The sequence below is a fragment of the Globicephala melas genome, chromosome 6 (assembly GCF_963455315.2).
Source record: "Globicephala melas chromosome 6, mGloMel1.2, whole genome shotgun sequence".
In the NCBI taxonomy this organism is placed as follows: Eukaryota; Metazoa; Chordata; class Mammalia; order Artiodactyla; family Delphinidae; genus Globicephala; species Globicephala melas.
The window spans coordinates 5,882,149-5,907,141 of NC_083319.1; the positions used below are offsets into that span (position 1 = coordinate 5,882,149).

Sequence of the window (24,993 nt, forward strand, 5' to 3'; positions counted from 1 at the left end):
CTCGTGGTGACCGACTCGGGCCTCTGCCCCCCACCCTGCTCAGCGCCCCACAGGGTGGATCAGACACCCCAGCGTTCCAAGACGCCTCCTGTACCATTTCCCCAGACTCCCCAGCGCCTTTATTTCTGCATGGGAAAGTGTTCCCTAGACAGCTTAGTGCCCCCAGGAGCTGCCCGAGACCCTTGGGCAGAGCCGGCTCCACACCTGGCCAGCAGCCCCGGGGGTTGGCGTGGGTGGAGGGGAGGCCGCTTCCCATCACGGTCCCCAGGGTCACAGTCGGTCCCTGTGGGTCTCCCTTGTGGCCGGGGCTGCAGTCCTGAGGAGTCGAGACTCTTTATTAAGAAAAACAGTCCCTGATGCCTGTTTATTCATAAAACCAATGTGAAGCTTAAGGACAAAGCAAACTCCTGAGGTTATGCGATGAAATCCAATATTTATCGAGTGCCCGTGTGCAGGGCCAGGGGAAGTGAATGTGCCCCACGTCCTGCCTCGGGCCGACCTGCGAGGGCACCCGTGGCTGGAGCGTCCGCACTGCCCGCCTGTGCAGACAGAGGTCTCTGCCGTGCGGCCCGAGGTCTCCCAGACCATCCTCAGCACTAACTACTCCCCTCCAGAAAGTGTTCTCACCAACAGGCGTGCCCTCCTGCCCACGGATGGCTCGTATCAGGCCCCCCGGGACGCCTGGGGGTGACACCACTGAGCCAGGCCATGGGAAGTCACTGAGGTAATTGTGGCCACTCTGCTCCCCAGGGGCCACCCCCTCCCCCCCAGGTGGGTCCCTCTCCTGCCGCCGCCAAGCCAAGCTGCTCTGGCCCGGTTCACGGAATCTTTCCCAGATCCAGTGAAGTGCGCTTGCAAACCACCTTTTGGGTCAGGAGTTCTGGAGATCACCTGGCAGCCCCTGGAGTTGGGAAGCTTGGCACCAAATCTGGCATCAGACTTGGCTCCAGGTGCCCCTACTTGAGGGCTGGGGCCGAGGAGTCATACTCGCCCCCAGTCTTGCCCCCCAGGCAACCCATGCCCAACACTTGAGACCTTCTATGGCCACTTCCCAGAGCCCCAGGCCCCCGTCCTGAAGGGAGCCAGGCCAGTGGTGGTTTTCACAGCAGAATTTTCTTGGGGTCCAATGTGTCAACGGCCAAGCGGAGCTTTCCTCCTGGAGGGGTGTGTGGCCCTCGGGGCTCGACCTCACCTCTGCCCTCCCCACGCTCCACAGCTGTCCCTGAGGAATTCCGCAGAGCGCAGCTTGGGAACCAAAACCTCTCATTTTACACCCGAGGGAACGGAGGCACAGAGAGGGCAAGCGTCTGGCCCAAGGCCTCACAGCGACTTGGTGACCCACTGCAGGCTGCACGCCATCGTTAACCAGCACCCGGTGTCTCAACAAACCAGCACTAACCAGGGAGATAAAATGACACCGCCCCTCCCATCTCACGTGCACGCATGCACACACGTGCGCACACGTGCATGCACGCGCACGCCAGCCCCTCAGAGGCAGCCCTGGCTCTGCACCTGCTCCGGTTGGCCCATGGGTGCACCCTCTGCCCTCACCTGCTCTCAAAGTCCTCACCCTTGCCAAGGGAGGCCAGAGTGCACGCCACCCCATCCCGAGGGGTCCAAAGGCAGCCCACGCTCTCTGCCTGTTCCTGACCTCATTCCTGCCGCAGACAGGGCTGGAGAGGGGAGCGCAGGACAGGGCTCTGACTTGGGGGCCTCGGTCTCCCCACTCTCTCACCATGAGGGGGTGAAGACTCCGGCCCCTCCCTTAGGGCACTGGGGGTGGGGAAGGGTCTCCGAGGCCGTCTATTCCCGTGGGGGGTGATTTTCCACCCCTCAGTCCCTCCACTGCCTCAACCCCACAGGCAAAGGTGACAGGCCAGCTGGATGGGGGCCCTGGAGACGGAATGCTCTGTGCTCAGTCCCCGGCCTGGCCTGCGCAGCTCCCCCCAGACAGCTGCAGGGCGGCCGCAGCCTCACCGAGCACCTGATCACTCTCAGCGGAGGGAAGATCCAGGCCCGGCGAGCAGCAGACGCTGGGGCAGCGCTGGGCCTTCTCGGTCTGCTGCTGGCCTCCCAGCAGCGGTGGGACAGGAGGAGGGGATGGGCAGGGGAGGGGCGCTCCTGGACCAGTCAGCAGGGCACCCATGGGCAGCGCTTCCCCATCCTGGGCGCCGGCCCTGCCCCTGGGCTGGTGGCTGGAGAACACTCTGCTGAGCGCTCCGCCCAGCCGGGACCCGCACCCTGGCTTAGCCGCACAGCCCCCTGTGCCCGGAGCAGACTCCAGGGACGCTCTGCGATCACACGGGTGCAGGGGGAGGGATGCAGCAGACTTTGCTGTGAACAGTTGGGGGGTGGGCGCCCTGAGGCGTGAGCGGGATGCACGGCCGTGGCCACGCCTGGACCAGCGTGGATCCCACAGGGACTCAGCGCCCACAGCACAGCCCCCTCCAGCCCCAAAGCCCACTGTGGGGGTGCGGTGCAGGAGACAACTCGTGATGCACCCCATCCTGGCCCGTAAGCTCACCTGGGGAGATGACAAGCGCTGGTGTCCTCCGTGACCAGGACCTTCACCCAGCCCTTGGCAAACCCCACAGTGGGTTAACAGCCTCATCTCCGTGAGTCACATCAGAGAGGCAGAGGAGTTTTGAAAACACTCGCTGGTCCGTCTGTCCTTTCCCAAGTGGGCCGCAGACACCGAGCCAGGCCCTGGGGCTCTGGTGATGGGAAGACTGAGCTTCCCTTCTAAGGAGCAAACCTACCACGGCTCGGGGGCCATGGGCTTGAGGGAGGGGCTCGCCAAACCCCTCTGCGCGCTCTCCCACTGCCCAGCTCAGGCTCTGGGCACCGGATGCCCCTCTAAGGCTCTAGAGCAGGTGAGCTACGGCACCGGACAGAACTTCACACCGAACCAGAGTGAAAGGCCAGGGCCGGCTCCACAGGCATCTGACCTCCGGAGCCCACGGCAGCGGTGGTGCTGGCTGGGCGGCGGGTGTGTGAGCAGCGAGCGCAAGGCGGACCCCACAAAGGCAGATCCCTGTTAGGATTCTGCAGGGTGGGCTCGGATGCCTCTTCCAAGGGTACTCAAGGGCCATGCCTGTGGCTCATAGTTAAGGATGCTGCCTGCACTCCTCCGAACAAGGCGGGCCTCTGGGCAAAGGGCAGCCCCGTCTGGCCCTCATCAGACCACATCCTGTTTGTGTTGGGTCTTCTATCAATGTGGTCCACGCTGCGCCCTCCTTCACCACCAGGTCCCCAGTGGAATCCCAGGGTCAGGAATGTGCAACAGTCAGAGCGCGCCACACAAGTGCACCCAGGGGGCCTCTATGAAGCAGGGAGAACCCGGGAGCCACACCTCCTGGGCAGGGAATCCAGAGCAGCTCTGCCCAGCCCAGCCCAGGGTCCAGCGGCCCTCCTGGCAGCAGGCCTACAGCATGGTGAGTACAGCCGCTCCATCCCCAGCAGGAGCCCCACTCAGGCCCTCCTCCGGGTCAGGAGCTGGGCATGGGCAGTAGGAACCACGGGGACCCACCGGGCTGGGAAGGCCCAGAGAGGCGGGGTCCAGCACCTCATCTTGCAGCCCGGGGCAGCACAGAGATTGGCCACAGGTGCCCTCCAGGGCTTGGCCCCTGGCCTTGTATCTGTGCTGGGGCCCAATTTTCGGTGTTGAGTGTCCCAAGCTTCCACTAGGTTCTTGAAGAGGTCCATGGTCCCCCCAAAGGGGAGAAGTGTCACTTCCGTCTGTGTATCAAGACGCCCCCCTTCTCGAGACCCAGAGGCCATTCCCAGGTGGGTTCATCCACCAGACGGAACCCCACCCAGTCCAAAAGCTGTCTGCATTGCTTTCTATGGGGAGGAAACACCTTGGGAAAAGCCCCCGCTCCGTCCAGGCTCCGAAGGAGAGGCTCCCCTGAAGCAGGTGAGAGGGGATGAGGGAAGCTTAGGAGGACTGCATTTGGGAAGAGGAGGGCTGCCTTTATGAATTTTTTTTTTTTTAAGCTTTCTGGCTGCGTATACTTCAAAATGTCTTCAAGGGAGCCGCTTCTGAAAAGAGCTCTGGGGGGTCTGCGCCATCGTCTCCAGAACCCACTCTCTTTATTCTAGCCTCGGTTCTACGCCTCAGAGGACCAGCCAGCATAGGCTCACCGTGGTCGTTACCAAAAAGGCTTCCTTTGCAAGGGAACGAGCAATTATTGCCAAGGGAGGGGCATTTTGGGAAGCTCTATTTCTGTTTCAAATCCCCCATGGACCGCCATCCTTGGGGTAGAGCGGCAGTTCCTGCATCAGGCCCAATTAGACCTGGGCTAGCATCCCAGCTCTGTCACTTACAAGACTGTGACAAGTTTGGGCAAGTCACCTGTTTTGAGACCGCTCCCTCCTCTGTAAATGGGGATAAGGGATGCCCTCCTCTAGGAGGGACGGTATCAGGTACGGACGGAAAGCACTGCCCACAGGCCTGGCACGCCAACAAGCCCCCTGGCCGTTAGGATCAGGAACCCCAGAGCCCCCACTTTCTAGCTGTGTGGTCTGGGCACAATCTCTTAGCCTTTCTGACAGTGCTCTTGCCTGAAAAAAATGGGAATAACCGTGCTTAAAATAAGGTTTATCGTGAAGATAAAGTGCAACCGTGCACGTAGAGGTTTCGCTCACAGCCTGGCACACAGGTGGTGCTCAGCAGGGACTGGCGGCCACTCCTCTCCAGGGGGACGTCTGAGTTAGGCCTCCTTGCAGGAGTAACTCGTTTCCACGTCAGGGAGACATTAGCAGAGCGTCCCGGCTAAACAGCTTAACCAGACCCATTCATTATCAAGTTGAAAACTACGAGGGATTGATGCTATTAATTTTCTAGCCCACGGCTCTGAGATGATATGGCCCAAGAATCAGTAATTATAATACAGGAAGAACGAGCCCAAATTTGCTCGGCTCTCCCGGGGCTGTCTGTAAGCCATCCCAGCAGCAGCGGCATTCCAAGTGTTCAGTTGCCAAGGCCATCAAAGACTGCAGGAGAGGCAGAGCCAGCCTAATTGGTGCGCTGGGCTCCTGAGCCTGCGAAGACACCCGACAGGGTGACACTTCCTCTCGCTGCCTGCGAGCGGGGCTTAGCCGAGCCACCAGCTTCCGCCGTTGACGGCTGCCTGGGCCCTGGGAAGTGTGCTGCGGCCCAGGAGTGCAGCATGTAACCCTCCCCTCTCTCCCCTGGTCCAGAGGGCGAGCCCTTACGCGCTGCCCTACCTCCTCTTCCTGCCGCTGGCTGCCTGTTTTCCTGTGCTGGACACAGAAGAGCCTGTGGACGCCGTGGGTAGCATCGGAGGTGAAATATGCTGGGCAGGGGGACGCCACTTCCCCCGGGGCTCCCCTGGGTGGCCCAGAGCGCCACACCCACACGCCCCGCTCGTCATGGCCGAGGAGCCACCGACGTTGGGCAGAGCGTGTGCCGGCTTCACGCTGAGGCTCGGGAGGCAGCAGGACGATGGCAGTGAGGCCACCGGCTTCCTTCTGGGTGACGGCGAGAAAGCTGGTGGCCTGTTAGGGACCCTGGCAGAGGAGCTCGACGGCTACAGTAGGGAGAAAGGCGGCTTCAGCTTCTGCTTCGGCCGGGGATGAAGGGGCCACAGCACCCCAGAAAGGGCTCCTCTGCGACCCGCACCCCCCCCCCGCCGTTTCCATTCCCATCTTCTCCTCGAGCCTCAAAGACCAAGACGCTGAGAAGGTGTAGGTATTAGTATAATGAATTATAACAGGAATTCTAATAGCGGTGGGTTTGGATAGGTGGGTGCTTACTTTTGATTTCCAACTTTGCTGAAGCAAAATTCTGGATGGTGTCAAAAACGAGGTGACCAAAAGCAAGTCCCAGTTAAGAAGAGAACACTGCTGCTGGTGTAGCTCCCTGGCGGACTGTTGTGTTTCAGTCCCGTCCGCTGCGGCGCTGGCTCTGAGCAGTCCCCTGGCCGGGGTGGCATGGAGCCGAGGATGCCTGAGGATGCCGTTGGGCCGTCAACATGAATAGGCAGAACTGGCTGTGCTGGCCCCGAGTTGAAGGTTGGTGGACCGAGCGATTACAGTGGGATAATCAAAGTTTTGACCGCCTCCATCGGGATGTCAGTGGTTGACATCCAAAGTGCAACTGTGAGCGAGCACGTTCCGCTGGGCACAGAGTATGGTTCTGAAAGTTAACAATGGAAAAGAGAAATCTTGTTCTCCATTCCATTACCACAAAATCCCCCGGCAAGAAAACCTCATCCCGCTGGTGTTGAGATGCCATTCGGAACCACCTGCCCATCCCCTTCTGACAGCTCCCCTCCTCGGTGGTGTAGCATTTGCCAAGCCAGGAGTCCCGTGGGAGATGGACGAGGAAGGAATACGTTTTTGCTGTAGCAAGGTTGCATTTCCAATGTTCAGACTATGAATGTGTTGTATCTTTTGAAATAAAAGTGGTAACAACTGCAAAACTGTAATGGAAAGCCCGCCTGACTCTTGGCTACAGGTCCTCTGTGCCCCAGGAACTTCGCTTTCCTGAGCTGCACGTGCCTTAACTTTGGGGAGATGCAAATCGTGTTGCGTGTACCCACACACTGCTCCCAGCATCCCCTTAATTGGCAGTTGGTAAAATACCCACGGCCAAAAGTATAGGGAAACACACAAAGTGCATTTTCCTCTCCCACTAGATTGCTCTCTCCCTGGTTTTCTCTAAGCAGGGAGTATTCTGAAAACAACTTCTCTACCCTGAGGGAAGCCGGCGCTGGGCCTGGAGTGGCAGCAGCCCGGGGCGGGGGGCGGGGCCAGAGCACCTCTTTCAAACGCTGCTGCTTCGGTGTCCTGCATCCCATCCCGAGTCAGATCCAGCAGTCTGATGCTGTTCACTCCTAGGCTGGCTTCAACTGCTGAGATGAGAACCTGTATTGATGTTCCCATGGCAACATCTCCCCTCCTCCTTTAGAGCTATTGCTTGCCCCTGGTTCACAACTGAGTAATTTTCCATTGGGCTGTCACAATTAATTGGTAGATTTTTATTAGCCTTTTAGAACCACAGCAGGCAGGGCCCAGCTTGGCACCTTGGAGCATTTCACAGGGTTTTCCATTCTATTAGAGACTTTTCCCCAGTAGCAGCTCTCAGTCCTCGACAGCCAGAAAGCCACTTCATTAAGGGGTGACGGGTCTGAGCCACACAAGAGGCGGGCTGACTGGGGAGCAGTAATGGGCTGGAGAGACGGGACGGGAACACAGGAGTCAGAACATCACCTTATGCTGAGGCGAGCCGCCTTCTCCTGGGGCTCCTCCCTGCTCCCCCCCCCCATGCCTTGGTATACGGGCCCTGGGGCTCAGGGCCACTGTGACAGGGGCCAGACGGTGACACTGAGTCTGGGAGGCACATCATACTCTTTGTCCTCTGCCACTGTCGAGGAAGGGATGATCCAGGATGCCTCCTGCCAACGTGACAGACAGGGGTGGGTCTTTGTCTGTTGGTGAAAGAGGCAAACACTGAGCCCTCCAGCCACGGAAGGCAAATCTCAAGGAAACGAGCCCCAGGGTGTCCATAAAGGACAGCGCTGGTGCTGAGACTGTGCACTACAGGGTGGTCGGATGAAGGAAGTACGGTCCCAGCTCAGGCTCTGAGCCAAGCATGTGCTCATTTCCACTCTGTTAAGGGCGGTGCGGGGGCAGCAACCTGGATTACCCCACCCCTTAGCTCATTTATACACACAAAGAAGCCAGAGAACGTGCTCACGAAAGACCAGGTGAAACAGAACAGACCAGAGGCCAAGGGCAGAGGGACGCCCTGTGGCAAGGTCCCCTGGCTGACGTTCTCTCGCCAACTTCTACTCTTAGGACAAAAGGAGCCGCCCCTGTGGTCACTAATTGTGAGAACTCGGAGGTCACCGAGGTGGAGACACTCCTGCATGTGTTTACAGCCACTCTGGGTATACACGGGCTGGTTTTTAATTTAGTAGGATTAGATTAACCTTGATGGAGAAATCTGAGATAAAGCGGGGAGGGGGAGAGCCTTCAAAGCAGAGGATATCCTGTCATTAGTCTTTCATCATTGAACAGAAATCAACAACAAAGCTGTTCTTTCCAGTTGCTTGTATATTTGAGCTCAATAACCCTGGAAGTCAGAGCAATCAAACTGCTGAGGGCATTGATCTGTTAGATCCACTCCCACTACATTTGGCTAAATTTCCTCTTTACCCCCCCCCCGCCCCAGCCCTCTCCACCCTACTGGCTCTGTCAAGGTTTGGGGGCCTCTCGTGCCACCCCACACCCTCGCTCTCTTCTCGGTGGGGAAGTTTCCTCCCCAGATTAGTGAAGGTGAGGCTCTTCGGAGAAAGCACTTCTTTTGGAAGCGGGGAGATGAAGCTCCCCGGGGCCGCCAGGTCCGCTCCACCTGGCGTGGCAGTGCTCGCTCCTCCAGCCCAGGTACCCGAGAGCTCTTTGCATTCGCCCATTTTATACATTCAAGGCACAAAAAAGGCTTCATCTTGGTGTGTAGATCTCAAGGTATTTAGCTATTAAAACGGACGGGGAATATTTGTCTATGTTTTCTTGTATGTTTGAAATGTTAATAAAAATGTCTAAGAAAAAAAGAGATTCACGTGGCCAGCAAGCCATCAGGGCACTGCTGTAGTAAACAAGAGGCCACCTCGTCCTAACTTGGTGCTGGTGCCCAAGATGCTGCACGACACACTCCACTGGAGACCCCGACCCAGGCAAGGGGCTTTCACCCTCCAGGCAGGGAGCTGGGGCCCCGCCCAAGATGGTAGGCGACCAGGAAGGAGGGCAGACATGGGCAGGGGATACGGTGGTTGGGCAGTCTTATCCCACCTGATGTCTTCTGTACCGAGATGACATTTAGAAATCGATCCCCCAGAGCACTCAGTTGGGGAACCCTGTCTATTAAATATCCCCGACACCCAAAAAGCTGGGCTAGCTGTAATTCTGAATTCTTCTCTTCCATGATGAAGGGAGGAGCCTGGCCCTGGAGCCCAGGTCTCTGCTAGTCATGCTGGGGCCATCTGGACCATCGACAAATTCGTCTGGCACAGCAGATGTTAAGCTGGCACGTGCTGTGTGACCTCGGGCAAGTTGCTTCACATCTCTGAAGCCAGCTTTCTCACCCATTAAATGAAGACAGTGACAGAACCTCCCTCATTTAAACAAAAAAAAAGGTGTGAGTGTTCCACGTAGTAATGCAGAGCGCGTCTATAATATCTAAAAGCACTCACGTGTGAGCTGTAATTCTAAGAAAACTTTCATCGCAATATAACACACATCCGGAACGTGCCCCAATTCTAAGTGTCGTCTGATGGGTTTTCACCCAGTGACACACCCATTAGCCAGCACCTCCCAGACTAAGAGGACATCGCCTGCCCCCAGAGCTCCCTTGTGCCCCGACCAGGCACGAGCCTCCTTCCCGCACCCCGATCACCCGCCCCCTGACTTCTACACCAGACTACATGCCCGTTGAAGTACGTGGGAGCTGACGCATCACCATGTCGCCTGGCGGCTGCCCGGCATGACACACCATGGAGTGGGGCGAGTTTGCCCCACCCCACTGCTCCCCGACATTCCACGGAGTGAACACCCCGCACGTACCTATCCTCCCTGCTCTTCATGACCTTGGGTTGTTTCCCGTTTGGGGTTCTTCAATGTTTGGGGTTCTTTTTTGTTATGTGTATATATATATTTTAACATCTTTATTGGAGTATGATCGCTTTACAATGGTGTGTTAGTTTCTGCTTTTTAACAAAGTGACTCAGCTGTACGTATACATATATCCCCGTATCTCCTCCCTCTTGAGCTCCCTCCCACCCTCCCTATCCCACCCACCCCTCTAGGTGGTCACAGAGCACCGAGCTGATCTCCCTGTGCTATGAGGCTGCTACCCACTAGCTAGCTATTTCACGTTCGGTAGTCAGAAAGAGCAAGTGTTTTGTTTTTAACACTCTGACACTCGAGGCTTGTATTTTGCGGTAGCGCCAACAGCGGCTGCCCGCCTGCGGGGGGCGGGGCCCTCGGGTACTCACTCCTCGGTTCTGCACCTTGAGGGCGGGACTCAGAATCCTCTGAACACCGTCGTGTGCGCACACGGGTACGTCTTCCTGGGGCTAAATCCGCAGTCCTCATTTGGTCCTCAAGGGTTTCTCTGACCTAAAAACAGGTTAAGGACCGCTGTCCTAGAATGGCTAGACCCAAGAAAGTTTCTTGGGCTCGGGTGACGTTCATGGAAGATTCTCACTTTGGAGAAGAGTCTTCTAAGACCCTTATTTCACACCGGCACAGCCGCCACGTGGCGAGCGTGCACACGAGGCTGCGTCCCGGCCTCACCACGTGTGAGCTGTGGCTGGACAGGTAAACTCCAGTCATAGAGCGTGGGGAAAACGGGACAACGCACCCTGCCTGAGAGGCTGCTGTGAGGATTCCGTGAAGGGCCCACGTCAGTGTGGCTGTCAACACAATCGCTCTACGCCCTCTTTCAGATTGCGAGCTGTCACTCAAGGGAAGAGCGCGTTGCCTGTGGAAAAGCCCTGGACTCGGGAGGTCTGGTGTCAAGTGATGGTTCAGCCACTAACAGACTCTGCGGCCTGGGCCTGGGTCCGGGTCCTGCCTCTGTGAGACGAGGGAAGAAATGGGTCCCGGGGGCCGTCTGCAGCTCCGGCTCGAGCGCGCCGCCTGACGTGCAGCACAGCCCGCTGCCGAGGTCTCCAGGGAAGAGGCTTCATGGAACCGTGTTCTTCAACGTGCTTTGGTGGACAGGATCTGTATCCTCTGACAAGGCTGCTGGCTTAATAAGTACCATTATCAGAGGGTGCTACTCACTCCCCCCGACTTCCACAAGCTGCCAGCTGGCGTTAAATGGAGACCAAGACGAGGACTCGTCAGCACCCTCCTCGACAGTCCCCTTGGGAGAGGTCACAGCCCAGCCCGGGCCAGCACACCCTTTTCTTCCTCATCCACACAAAGAAATAAGGTGCCCGGTGCGTGGAACACAAGCGAGGGGCGCTCTGGGGACTGATGACAGTGGCTCAAAGTGAGCTCAAATGTAAAGAGAAAGAATGCACTTGGGGAGGGATTAACCCTTTCAGGCCAGAGAGAAATCCGGGACGTGACCTCCCTCCCCCATTTCAGTGACACCGTGACGGCCTAACAGGTGGTACAGCCCACTCTCAGTGCCGCCGCCAAGAGCCAGGCTGCTGGCAGGTAGGTGTCAAGGGCACAGGAAGGGCCTGAGATGAGGACAGGCTTGTGAAACGGCCGACGCGGGACCGCTCTATTCTGTAAGACCCAACACGGAGACCCCGGCCCCTTCGGGAAAGCCTGACTCCTTCCCTGCCCACACGCACGCCACGGCTCTGAACAACAGGGAGGAACTGCAGACCAAAGCAACCTGCCCATGTGCTAGTGTTGTAAACATTTATTTAAAAAATACTACGGAGGAGAGACGTGGATTCAAAAAACAGAGTCACATACAGAAACAAAATGTATTGGACTGAAAAAAAAAAAAAAAAAGACACCATAGGCATTCCGGAAGGGAGGACGGTGGAAAACTATTTACACATCATTTATAAAAGAGCAAGTCTATAAAAAGAGTGTAATACCAAAGTATAAATGCAAAATATAGTGGCACATCATGTGAACAGGAAGAGACCAGTACCTCACAGAAACAGGCAGCGGAGGGAACCTGGGTGGGCTTTGTTCTGCTTTGTCTGCAAGGCCACTGGCGGTGCCCTGGCGCCTCCCTCGGTCTGTGTAGCACAGCAGTCTGGGGGGCAAAGAGGTGACGTGCTGTGAAAACAGCGTAAAACGACTCAGAGGACACCACCTCTACCAGAGAAATAAAATACAAATTTAGGTGATGAGCGTAAAAATCGGGCCTGTGCAGGTCACGGGCCCTAGGAGCCCTGGGGAGCGGAAGGTGGTTTCCTCCTGGTTTCTCCAGGGGGCGCTCCTGAGCGCGCCGAGGCCCAGACAGGTGCCCGTCGGCCTGCTCTTCAGCAGCCGCTCTAGGTCAAGGTCAAGGACACTGGGCTCCTCCTGCCCTACGAGCCTGGTCCTGGACAGCCTGGGGGAGATTACGCTGCTCTCTGAGACCCTTTCTGGGGGTTCATTTGTTTGTGATTTTCTTCATCCCTGATGAGCCCAACCGAAACATTAGGTTAAGTGTTGCTCGTGGTAATTAAATAAGACATGTGCCCGTCAGGGTGCAGCCAGCGCTGGCTGGGCTTCGGTGCTCCAGTCCCTTTCCTCCTCTGCGTGCACTGGCGCCCAATGGCAGCTCCTTCTGGATCGGAGGCAGCTGTGCTGAGGGCCGAGTTCTGAAAGGCTTCAAGAACTCCAGAAAGCTGAAGACTGGCTTGTCACCAGGGAAAGAGCCCTGCAAGCATCTACTTTGCCTTAGAGGAGGACAACAGAGCGGAAAGAGGTCAATCGGAAAGCGAGAGCAAGCGCCCCTCCAGGGCACCTGGAGATTCGGAAGGAAGGTAACCCTGCGCTCACCGCAGACCGGCCCAGCCCTGGGCTATCTCAGCAGCAGCTGCTCACCCACCGCCACCCCTCCCGCCTCTGGAGCCCCCCTACGCTGACCAGCGACCCTGCTACCCTTGAGACTCAAGCTTTCTATCCAGGATTAGCAGTGCATGTCACAAGAGAGCCGGGAACTGGGCTCTAAGGACACGGAGAGAGTGGGTGACAAGGGGCCTCTCCCACATCACGGGCCTCCTCGGCTTCCCCACCTGTCCCGGGACCCGGAGGCTGGTTGGTTTTAGCACCCTGTTTTACCCCCCAAATCAAGAGCTGTCCTTCACGTGAGGAAATGGTGAGGGCACCAGCCCGCGGCAGCAGTGGAGGGGAGGGTGGCCAGCTGGTAGCACTTCCCAAGATGCAGTTCTGCAAACGTGTCTTCGGCACAGGAGGCACGAGGAAGGTGAGTGCACAACCTCTCTGCGCAGGGTGAGTGGAGGCGACCATTCCCAAGGCCTTGGTGACACAGCTCCCATGCAGGGTACTCGTTCTTGGGGTGAAATGGAGGCGAAGGCATAGCCAGGGGAGGTCCTCCAGAAAGATGAAAAGGAAGTGCTCATCCGCCTTCCCACCTGCCCCCAAGAGCTCAGTTTTGAAGCACGATGTGGGAAAGACGCTGGCGTGCAGTCCACAGAGCAGGAACTCCACAGATAGAACTCGGACAGATGGCTCAGGGAGCCCGGGCTGAGGAGAAGGCAAGCGCAGGAGAACGGCGGGGCCAGGACGTAGGTAGTAGGGCTGCACTCCACGGCGGCCTTGGCCCTGCCCAGCGCAGAGCTCCTGGGCCAAGGTCCCAGCTCGCCGGTCCCGTCTCAGCCACCGTCACGGGCACGGGGGGAGCCCTCACGCGCTGCAGGCTCCCGACGCCCGGCTTCTGCTACCTCTGCACGATGTCACTGATCTCTTTCACGGAGCTGAGGAGTTTGCTGAAGTCCTGGGTGGCCGCCGGGCCGCTCCCTGCCGTCGCCGGGCAGATCTGAAGCTCCCGAAGATTGTTCTCCAGTTTGTTGATGGCCTCGCGGAAGGCGAATTTGTTCCTCATTTGCTGGATGGAGTCCACATAGCTCACGCAGAACGTGTAGAGGTTTTTGCCGGCTTCCAGCACGGCGCTGTGGCTGGCCATCTGCTCAGAGTTCTTGGAGACGGCCAGGCACAGGGCCTCGGCGCCGCCCAGGACCACGCCCCTGGTGATGGTGCCACTGGCAATCCGCTCCGGAGGCTGGCGGGTTTTCCGAAGAGACACGCGGGTCGATATGAGAGGGATGAAGGCGGTGGAGGACGGCTGGTCCCCTGCCAGGGCAGAGGATGCTGACGGCAGCGCGGAGGGAGCAGGGGCTGGGCTGGTCGGGGTCCCCGCGGGCTTGGCGGACGACTGGGGCTTTGGCACGGACGGGAGCGCGGGCTTTTTGACGCCCTCTCCCAGCTGGCTGGGTTTGGCAGCGTCACTGTTCACGGCATCCACAACCAGAGCCATGGGTTTTGCTTTCCCACTGGCACCCATCTCCCCGGCTGCTTCCTGGCTCGGGCTCTGGGAGGCCTTCCCGGCTTTCCCCACGGAGGCTGGAGGAGGGGGCGGCGGGGCAGGTTTGAGCTTGGACAATTTCCCCTTGTCTCTCCCTGGGGACTCGGAGGAGGCCTTGTGCCTCCTCACTCTGGACTCCTCGGCAGGGGCCTTGCTGGTCCCTCCAGAAGCACCTGGCCCCGCCCTGCCGGTGGGGGGCACCGGCTCAGCAGGCGTCCCCAAGGCACTGGACTTCCCAGCCTCGTCCTTGTGGGGAAGGCTGGAGGAAGGCGCAACCACAACCTGCCTACGGAGGAGTTTTGGGGTCAGGCTGGGAGGGCTGGAGCCCGGGCTGGACTCGGCCGTGTCTTTGAAGACCTCGTCGGCCACTTCCTCGGTCTTCTTCACCAGCCTGGGTGGGGGAGTGCCTGTGCCTCTGGTCACCTGGTCAGACCTGTTCTCACTTGCCCGCTTCCGAGGCAGAGCTGGCTTCTCACTCTTGTGCCCTCCAAACGTGGACGAGTCAAACTGTCTTCCCGTGGACTGCAGATCCCGAGGCAGCGTGACCGAGCGCCACTCGGTGTCCTTGGCCCCGTGGGGCACGCAGGAGGCGGAACAGGAGCGCAGGAAGCGCTTGCTGGAGCTGCCGCCGCTCTCCTCCTCGCCGGCCGCCAAGCGGCTGCTGGTCAGCGTGCTGGACTTTTTCCACAGGTGGGGAGACCGGAAGCCTGCACCCCCCGACTCCCGGAAGGCTCCATTGGGGACGCCGGCCCCGCTGCTGGGCTTCAGGGACTTGGCTGGCTCGGCTGTGTCCGCGGGCGCGAGCGCCAGCGCCCCGTTGCTGATGTCTCGGCCTTCTTCCTCCGGGGCCCCCTTACGCTCCGGCTGGCCGTCCATCTCCCGGAAGGAGCTGCTGCGTTTGGGAGGGGTTGGGGCTGTTTTCTTCTTCTTCTTGATCAAGGCACTGAACAAGTTGGTCTTCTTGTCTTTGGGGAGGAGGCGCTCGTCTTCGTTTAGGCCGCCATCCTGAGGACCGCGTTCTTTTCGCGGGAGCAATGGAGACACGGTGGGCTCGTGGTCCAGAGGATCTGAAACACATGGGGAAGAGTTTAGTGACTCCAGGCCAAAGGCGACTGAGCGAGCGGGGAACCCGCCTGGATCGGCCGGCCTGTTCCTACAGGGCAGCCAGGGGTCCGGGCACTGGGCTCTGACAGGCCTGCGTGCGCTCCCGCTGCCAGCCACCGGGGCGAGTTAGTTCTCTCTGCTCATCCCCGGCTTTCCCATCTATAACACGGAGGACATTAAACCTATCCACAGCGCTGCTGTGAGGACGTAATGCGGTAACGAACATGGAGCAACCACAGCTCTTGGCACGAAATTTCTCAGTGACTGTTGTCACTGTTGTTGGTATTATTATTAGGAAAAGCTTAGGTCTCTCTCCTTGAAGACAGCACAGCAAAAAGCGGGGACACCCCCAGTCCCCTCATCTCTTTGCTGGTTTCCTTTAAAGTAGCAGAGTCCCCTCAACACCACTATCTGGAGAGTAAAAAGCACGACAAGGCCAAGCCCAGGGTCAGAACCTGTGCCTCTCGGACCAGTCAGCCGCTTGAGGCTCCCACGAGGACGGTCAGGAGGGAAGGGGCCACGTACCACACGGTGCAGCGACAATGGGCCATTATGCTTGGGAAACAAGATGGGTGACCTTTTAAAATTTTTAAATGGTCATTCTTTAAATATGAATAATAGCTCCTAAGAAATCTTTCTGCTGTTGCCAAGCTCCCCGCGAGTGAATGACAGAACTCTCCCTCCGAGGGCGGCTGCGAGCACGGTTGCCGTCAGCGCCCTGGAACTCAAAGCTGAGGTAGCGGGGGCCTTTGTGAGAACACCAGGCGGCACACAGGGCTTCCGAATCAGGGGAAGCCAAGGACCTCCCCAAACCCTCATCCAGCGGAAGAAGGTGAAGAAAGTGAAACTCTAATGAATTATGCACAGCTCTATTTCAGGGCTTAACAGCTAATTGACACTCCTGGCTCACCATGAGATTACGTCTCAAAATACCCGTCAGATGAATACTGATGGGCATAAATGAACACAATTGCTTATCAGTGGGCTTTTATAAGCTGCAAGTTTTCATAGCAGCCTCTCCTCCCCACACCGTTCCACGACCTGAAATCAGGGCCACTAACAGAAGGACGTGGGGTCCAGATTCTGGATAGTCTACATGCCATCAAAGCGGGGTGAGCTAGGTGAGCTAGACGGTCTGAGGGCGCGCCAAGAACGCACTCGAATTTAGGTTCATTTCTTATGTAAACCTTTCAAGTGTATACTTTTGCTATATTTTATAGTATACATGTCTGTGCAGTAGTACATACACATACCTATGTATAAGACCTGCACACTCAACTGTTTTTTTTTAACATCTTTATTGGGGTATAATTGCTTTACAATGGTGTGTTAGTTTCTGCTTTATAACGAAGTGAATCAGTTATACATACGTCCCCATCTCTCTTCCCTCTTGTGTCTCCCTCCCTCCCATCCTCAACTTTTTAAAATTAATATGGGTACATGATGAAAAAAATTGGGAATCATGGGGTCCACAGATTCCGGCTTTGTCCTGCCCCTTCCCATTCACCCAGCGTGTGGCCCATCAGAGCATCACCCAGATGCTGGGCCTGCCTCAGACACCTCCTTTCAGTTGGTCTGCTGTAGAACCGAGGCTTCTGTATCTTTTCTTTTTCTTTTTTTTTTGTTGGGGGAACTGCTAAGTCAGAACAGTCTCGCTTAGAGTCAAGCCCGGCACATGGGAAGCACTGGATCAGTGTTTGCTAATGTGACCCCCGATAGCACCTTTAGAGCCCTTTTTCACCACTCCCACCGCCCTCGCTAGTCTAGGGAAGAGCCCACGAGGGGACACCAGCTCTCCAGCTCTCCGCAGGTGTCTCCTGGCTCCGTGGGTGCCAGTGAGTGTCTCGTATCAGCGCTTTCACAACGAGCTGCTCTGCGTTTGGTTCAATATTTTATCATTGCTGTATCTGCCAAAAGAGCAAGCACAAATGCTGCGAATGATACACGAAAAGGTGGGTTTGTTCTCAGTAGGTTTCATAAGCACCACTGCCTATGGCAATGGCTCCTAAATGACGGGGCAGGGGCTTGCCGCAGGAAAAGGAGAACCTTCCTCTTTTCGAAGCTGGACCACTAACACGGGGTTTGCCTGTCTTTCTGCGCAGTTTCCACTCACTGCTTCCCATCTGCCTGCACTGGCCCTGAGGGCCGACTCCCCCAGGCCTCAGGCGGGTGCGGGTGGTGAGGACGTACCAGTCTCTCCTGGGCCCTTGGAGTGGGGCATCTCGGGCACGTCGGGGGCGTCTTTGTGTTCGGCAGCTCTCCTGGAGGTTCTCGTCTTGGTGGGCAGCTCTGGGGCCTGCAGCAGAGTACCTGCAACCCCTCGCATGCCTTTCTTCCCCAATTCCTTTTCCACTTCTAAGAACCACCAAAAAAATCAACAACAAAACCAGCAGTCATCAGTAACGACGTCATTTTGGTATGTTGGTTTTCTTTTTCTTTTTAAGACAAGAAGTAGTCATCTATACACAGTTACAGAAAAGAGATACACATCCTGAGGAAACAGTACTTGAGTAGTTTTCAGAACCCTGGCTGCAAGAGACAGAGGGCCACCCCCCGCCCAGCCTTCTGGTCTCAGGTAAGCTGCTGGCCCATGCACTCTAGCAGGAAGTGGACTGAAGGACTGGGCTGGGTCCCACACGGCCGTCCCTCCCATCCCAACCTCTCTCCCCACTGCAGGCACCCTAAGGACCAGCACTTTACCATCTGATATGCTGGATTCCTGGAACATTGTTTCAAAGGCTTGGTGGATTTCAGCGAAGGAGGGCCGGTCAGAGGGGTTCCACTGCCAACCTGGACAGATGAGAACCAAGTCAGACTACCCATGAGGCCTTGCTAACAAGCAGGGGATGAGAAGTTCTCAAGGAAAAGTCTGGAAATTAAAGCAGCATTCCAATCCTGCTAACCATCTTTTGCTATGACAAGTTAAAGTGACAAATGCCATTGTGCCCTGTTGCAGACATTAAGCATTTGGGAAGACTTTAGATACTGGCAGGAATATGGATTATAAAATCCCAGGGATACGCTGACAGCAACAACTACACTTACAAATATATTCTTCCCAACCTGCCTCCAGCAAATGCAGAAAATTACTCAACCAAGTAGCCTGCTTCCTATCTCACCCTTACGTCATGGTTATCGAAGTCCGAATTCCTCATCAGTAAAGACGTGCTAATTAAAACAAGTTGAAAATGAGGATTAAGGACTGACTGATAAGCCCAGTGTAGGTGAGGACGTAGGGTCCCTCTCACATGTTTCTGGTGAGAATATAAATTCATATAAACTTTTGGGGAAAACAATTTGAGAAAATCTATCAAAACTTAAAATGCACATGGCTCTGAACCAACAGTCCAACTTCCGTAAGTACTAGCATAACGCACAGAGGTATGTATGTGTGAGGGCGCTGGTTCCTGCCTTGTTCATAACGGCAAAAGACAAACAAATGTCCATCGAAAGAGGACTGGATGAATGAATAAATCATGTAATAGATGCCAGGCAGCTACATAAGGAAAGACACGAGGCGAGAAAGTGGGAGAGAGAGCGAGAGAAAGAAAGAGCACAAGCTCTGAATTACGGACACGGAAAGACACGCCTGTTACACTGCTAAGTGCAAAAAAAAAAAAGTTGAAGGAATAAATTTTTATACATATATATTAAAAAACGAGTGGATAAAAGTCACCTGGAATATTTGCCTACTATACCAGAAATTTGTATTTATTAATAAGAAACCCAGGTTTGGTATCTATCAATCTCATTTTTGCATTAAAAACAAAAAACACTCACACATAAAATACTATGGGTAAATAAAGGCATACTGAAAAAGTGAAAAAAAAACAGGTAGCAAACTGTTACATTAGTTGCTTCTGAAGAAGGGGAATGAAGAGAGGAAATGGAATACTTCGATATTTTTTACTTTACATATATCCTCCTGCCCTGGGTATATGTAAAGTGCCCACAGAGACTTCTAGAACTGGCGGGGGAAGGCTCACATGCTCGCATGAGTTCGTAGACCTTCTCTGGGCAGCCTTCCGGGCGCTCCATGCGGTAGTCTTTCTCTAGGAGTTCATACACCTGGGACAAGTCAATTCCTGGGTAAGGTGACATGCCGTAGGTAGCAATTTCCCAAAGCAAGACTCCAAATGCTAAAAGAAAAAAGAAACAGCAGGATCGTTCGAGATGTGTAAGAGTTAACTATACTGCATTTAAAACTGGTGAACTGTGCAGCAGACATCAGGAGTTACACCCTCAGAAGCAGGTCAGACACTGACATTCTACCCGGCTCTTAATTACCAACAGCCCCGGATAGAACAGCTCAGAATGAGGCTTTCCGTTTACTCACTCCCACCGACTAAAACAGAAGGAGAGAAGAGGCCTGGGTTGCTCAGCCGCTCCAGGGTCTTTTAGGGAGCCTAGCCATCTTGTTGGGAGATGTGGTGGAAGGAACGTAGGACTGGAATTGAGGAGGCCATGACTACTCATGGCTCTGTGAGCAACTAGTCATGTGCCTAAGACAGGCCACCTCTCCTTTCTGGGCACATGAGATTATCTCTAAGGGCCCTTCCAACTCCAAAAATTTCATTAAAATCTTACAGAATCGTTGAAATTCCAGGTCCCATTTAGGAACCAGAACTCCTTGGAGAAACAGGTGATTCAGGTCTGGGGCAGAGAATGAACCTGGAATATTTTATCATTCCAGGTAGCAGAGATGCCATAGAAGGCTACAGGGTTTTGTCAAAAGGACCAGGAACCATTTGAAGTCCCCACTGGCCAAAGATGAGACAATCTGAACGTCAATTTAACAAACAACTGCAGTGGATTAATCAATAATATACTCAAATATATTAAAATCCAAGAGCTTATAATAATATCACAGAAGAAAAACAACAAAAACCTGGTCACCGTTGGAGGGTATTAAGAAACCAATTTGTTATTGTGGAAACTGGTAAATAATGGCAAGGAAGCAAACATTTATCCTATCTTTCCTGTATGAACTGTACCTCTACTATAGCCAAACAGTAGGGGAGAAGAAGTTTCTTCTTATAGAAGCATTGAGCTAATAATAAATGCATAAGGAATGAGAATTATCATTTGGCAACCCCTAATAAATCAGCGGATCTAGACAAAGAGAGAAAACTAAGAATTATGGGCCTACTGATGAAAATGTACACCCCTTCCTATGAAGTACTCTTACTAAAAGAAAAACAAGTCAAACTCGAATGTGATCAAGCTGTCTCGATCCCAATACCCATTATCTAGGGACAGTGAAGACTGAAGAACATGATGGATCTCACCACAGGGGTACGGTGAGCAGAATCCAGAGTGTGGGAGACTTTAAAGGACAAATGACGGGATTTCTTCAACAAATAACTAGCAAGGGATGCAGAGGGATAAAGAAGGAATTTACACTGCAGAGGAGACCTAAGGGCCACTGTCAACTAATAGCACTGTGAGATTCCTATTTCCATCCCAATTTAAACATACTGTTTAAAAAAAAAAAAAAAAGGGGGGGCTTCCCTGGTGGCGCAGCGGTTGAGAATCTGCCTGCCAATGCAGGGGACACGGGTTCGAGCCCTGGTCTGGGGAGATCCCACATGCCACGGAGCAACTAGGCCCGTGAGCCACAACTACTGAGCCTACGTGTCTGGAGCCTGTGCTCCCAACATGAGAGGCCACGACAGAGAGAGGCCCGCGCACCGCGATGAAGAGTGGCCCCCGCTCACCGCAGCTAGAGAAAGCCCTTGCACAGAAACGAAGACCCAACACAGCCAAAAATAAATAAATTTAAAAAAAAAAGAAAAAAAGCATGACTTTCATGATTTCATTGGAAATTTGAACGCTGACTAGATATTTGATAATATTCAGAAATGAATCTCAACTTGTGGTTATACAAATGAAGTCATCTTTAAGAGACTTATATGAAATATTCATGGACAAGATATTATGCTGTCTGGGATCTGCTTTGAAATAACAAGGGTCGGGGGTGGTGGGCAGGTGTACAGGATGAGAGGCACCACGAGGCGATGACAGCAAAGCTGGGTGATGGGTGCCTGGGGCGCATTAGGTAACTCTGTCTTCTTTAGTGTATGCTTACAATTGGCATAATAAAAAGTTCTTTTCAAAAAAGTAAAAATAAAATACTGTCACACGAGGCTTCAGAGGGTAATATTCTACTTGAATCCCAAACCAAACTATACAGCATTCTCTCCACAGAGGAAGACTCTGGGTGCCTGCAGGGTGGGCCGGCTGCCCCTGCAAACCTAGGCAGCAAACTAAGAGTGAAGACATAAAGATGGTGAGTGGGGGAAAAAAAGCTAATCTGAATTATTTTGGAAGAAAAAAGCTCACTTTTACTTCCTTTTGGATAGAAAACAGGGGAGAAAAGACTTGAAAAAGAAGTAAGGAAGGGAATTAAGTAGTGAAAAAGAAATGAAAGAGCAAGAAAGAGGAAGTGAAAAAGCAAGGAGAGAAAGAAAAACAGGGAAACAGCCCCACCCTGCACGGGCGAGGGCGAAACTGGAGCAGCAGCCCTTACCCCAGACATCCGACTTGATGGAGAACTTGTTGTAGGCCAGGCTTTCGGGTGCCGTCCACTTGATCGGGAACTTGGCCCCGGCGTGGGCTGTGTAGGTGTCCCCTGTCATTAACCTGCTCAGGCCGAAATCAGCCACCTTCACCAAGTGGTTTTCCCCTACCAGGCAGTTTCGGGCGGCAAGATCTCTGGGAAAAGAAGAAGTTCATCTGTGAGAGTCTCCGGCTAGCTTTCCAGCTTCACAAGTCCACCACCGTTGTCTATAAAGGTGCAATAATGACAATGGGAAAATGGAGTCCGGGCCCCCTGGGGAGCAGCGCCCGTCCCTCAGCACCCACCGCGCTCCCACGCGCAGAGGGTGGCACAGGGAGCAGCCTCCCTGGCCCCATGACCTGGAGCAAGTTAATCACCCTCAGATTCAGTTATGCCATAAAACGAAGGCGACAATGACGGCGCTTACTTCTTAGGGTGGCTGTGGGTGGTAGTGAATTAACAAGTAAAGCACTTCGAATGATGCCTGCAGAACAGTGTCATCTAAGCGTCTGTTCAGTTATTATTGCTCCGTGCCAGGCACGGGGCACAAACGCATAGGCCAGGCCTCGATCTCGAGAAACTTAAATCAGACTGAGCCTCGTTTGTCCTATTCAGACTTGATAGGACAAAATTTTAAAAAAGCCCACGACATCCTTTACCCAAATGTTATTTCCCACTGTCCTATTTCTTCCTGATGCTTATCCAAGTGTGTCCTATAAATTCTCCCCTGTGTAATCAGCTTCCTCTCGCCTCCTGACTCTCCCTGGGAAGTAGGAGTCTAATCTTTGGTTCACGGACATTAACCATGAAATCGCAAGGCAAACTGGAATGAGGGATGAGAAGACGCACCAGCTTAACGCGATGGCGGCGTAAGATAGCCTGATCATCAGCGATCAGAGGGGAAGGAAATACAGGAGAGTTGGGCCTAATAGGATTTTGGTAAAGCACTTTAAGTTTGCTTGAACGAAGAGAGAACGAACCTAGCCGTGCAAGGCAAACCAGGAGGCAAGAAATCCCAGTCTGCAGCCTCAGAGGGTTCACTTTCTTGAGTGACAGGAGCATCTGAAGGAGGCTCTCGTGGAGCAGAGAAAATCCGTCTTACGAGGAACCGCCAGCATTTCACACATGCTACCCTCACTCCTCACTAGGAAGTCTCATGTACAGGTTTCATACTTGAGTTAATTGGGTAGGAAAGGTCACCACGGTGGCGGGGAGAACGTCTTGTGTAACAGACTCCGGCAAAGCCCATCAGGCTCTGTCCTGCAGAGGCCGTCACTTTGCTAGGACGCCATTTCCACCAGCAAAGAATGCAAAGACCAAGATAATTGTGGCACACTTGAAGGTCAAAACACTCCAGGCTTTAAAGCAGCAAAGACGCTTAATTCAGAACTACGTATACACAATTCTGACAGTAGTGGAAACGTCCCTGAACCAGATGACAGCAAGTTAAGCGGAGAATGAAATGATAATAATGAAGAGAAGGAAAACCACGCAGCACAGAAACAAAACCCACGCACGGCTGTTACTGAGCGCTTGTGTAAAAGCAATGCCAATGGCTCCCAGGAAGAGGTCATAACTGATGAACCCCGGCCCTGGAGGAGCAATGAGCGCTCTATTCCAGAGGGAGCCGTGATGATTAGAAGGGGCGCCTTTTATAAACTTCATTCAATATTCCTCTTAGCCCAAAATGGTTCCGAAGTGAAATATTCAATACTTCTCAGGCTGGGGATGAAGCGCTCTGGCGGTCCAGGGGCCAGGCCGGGCTGAAATTAGTCCCGGATGCACGCCCGAAGCTGGCGGCGTCAGGAACCTGGCGTCTGCCTTTGCTCCAAGGTCTGATGAGCTGCCAGCACTGAAGAGAGAGGCTGAGCCAGAAGACCTCGCGGGTTGGGGCTTTGTGTCGAAGGATGCCCGCGCCCCACGCGCGCCCCGCAGGCCCGCGGCGGGGGCAGCTTGGCCGGGCTCCTACCTGTGGATGAAGTTCTTCTTCTCCAGGTACTCCATGGCCGACGAGATCTGAGTGGCCATGTAGAGCAGCACCACGGCGTTCACCTCTTGCCGGTTACACTCCCTCAGGTAATCCAGCAGGTTCCCATAGGTCATGAACTCAGTGATTATATAGAACGGGGGCTCCCGGGTGCAGACCCCTGCCAACAAGACAAGGCTTCAGTGTGCTGCCCTGCTCCCGACTGAACACATATCACAGGAGACGAGCCCTGAAGAACTAGGCTTCCGAAACGGATTCGGACTCTGCCCCTGCGTCCTGGGCCCAAGTTCTAAGATGGTTCCATGCACTGGTGGGTTGAGATTATGTTCCTGTGGGAGGGACGTGGCCCCACTCTTTCCTTCCTCTCAAGCCAATGAACTTCAACAGGAAGAGGCTGCCACTGAGTTCATAAACAAAGGCCGGGCCACATCAGACAAACTCAATCACTGTTAGTTTAACACCCACTGCCCACCCCCCCCACCCCCCCAACCCCGCAATCGGATATGTCTACGTACAGAATCACTTCCGAGAAGGAACTCTTGAAATTCTTAGGTTTCAGATGCCAATTTGCATTTGACTGCTTTGGGTATCAATTTAAAGTAATAACGTTCTCCCTCGCTCGCGTGGGCACACGGACGGACACACACATGCCTCCCTCCCACACAGGCCTCCTTTTACCAAGGGCTGGATGCTGGTGGGGGGCAGATGTACAAATCAGAAACCTCAATGCGGTGAGCCACTCACCTCTTCTCTAACAGCACCCGTGTCACCCCAGAGGGTTTAATTAAGAGGCCCTCTCTCCAGAGCTCCACGCACTCACCGAGTAACTGCACTAAATTGGGGTGCTTGATCTCTTTCATTACTGCGGCCTCTTTCAAGAACTCTTCCACCTCCATGGTATCCTCCTGCAGGAAAAAAAGAAGTGATGACATTATCTCAGCAAGGAAAGTGCTGAAGTGGGGAAGTACGACCTGAATGGTTAATACAGACAGGAGCTTCCATGAACCATCATCCCGGTCCACCAGTCTCAACCACGACATCGCTCTGGACAGGTTCCAAGGTGGCCCGATCATCACCCCCAACAGCACAAAGAATTTTCCACTTCGGTGCTGAGCTTTGGAACTCTCACCCTGAGCACCACGTCAAGGCTGGCTGTATATGCTGGGGACTTGCCCTGGTGGCTCTATGCAGACTATACTTGTTTCCATCACCCGTGGAGTTTGTGGGGAGCAAGGGAGGTGTGTACAGGCAAATACCACAAACTTGGTGCCCCTTCCCTAAGGAACAGCTGGCTTCCAAGGCCTCCCA

General features: G+C 54.6%; 1 protein-coding gene across 3 annotated transcripts in view; it reads right to left on the bottom strand.

Moving 5' to 3' along the window:
* Positions 1-11,432: 11,432 nt before the first annotated feature.
* ABL1 (ABL proto-oncogene 1, non-receptor tyrosine kinase) overlaps positions 11,433-24,993 on the bottom strand; it is a 133,255-nt gene continuing 119,694 nt past the window's right edge. For 2 of the 3 annotated variants that reach the window (XM_030838547.2, XM_030838548.2), the window contains exons 5-11: positions 24,506-24,590; positions 23,668-23,845; positions 21,669-21,853; positions 19,126-19,278; positions 17,840-17,929; positions 17,330-17,494; positions 11,433-15,102 (exon numbers count right to left, since the gene is read on the bottom strand). In XM_030838547.2, the coding sequence (XP_030694407.1) occupies positions 13,391-15,102; positions 17,330-17,494; positions 17,840-17,929; positions 19,126-19,278; positions 21,669-21,853; positions 23,668-23,845; positions 24,506-24,590 (2,568 nt within the window). In that variant the 3' untranslated portion in view covers positions 11,433-13,390. Of the gene's footprint in view, positions 15,103-16,056; positions 17,047-17,329; positions 17,495-17,839; positions 17,930-19,125; positions 19,279-21,668; positions 21,854-23,667; positions 23,846-24,505; positions 24,591-24,993 lie in introns of those variants that run through there. The other variant, XM_070045669.1, reaches the window with a different exon arrangement.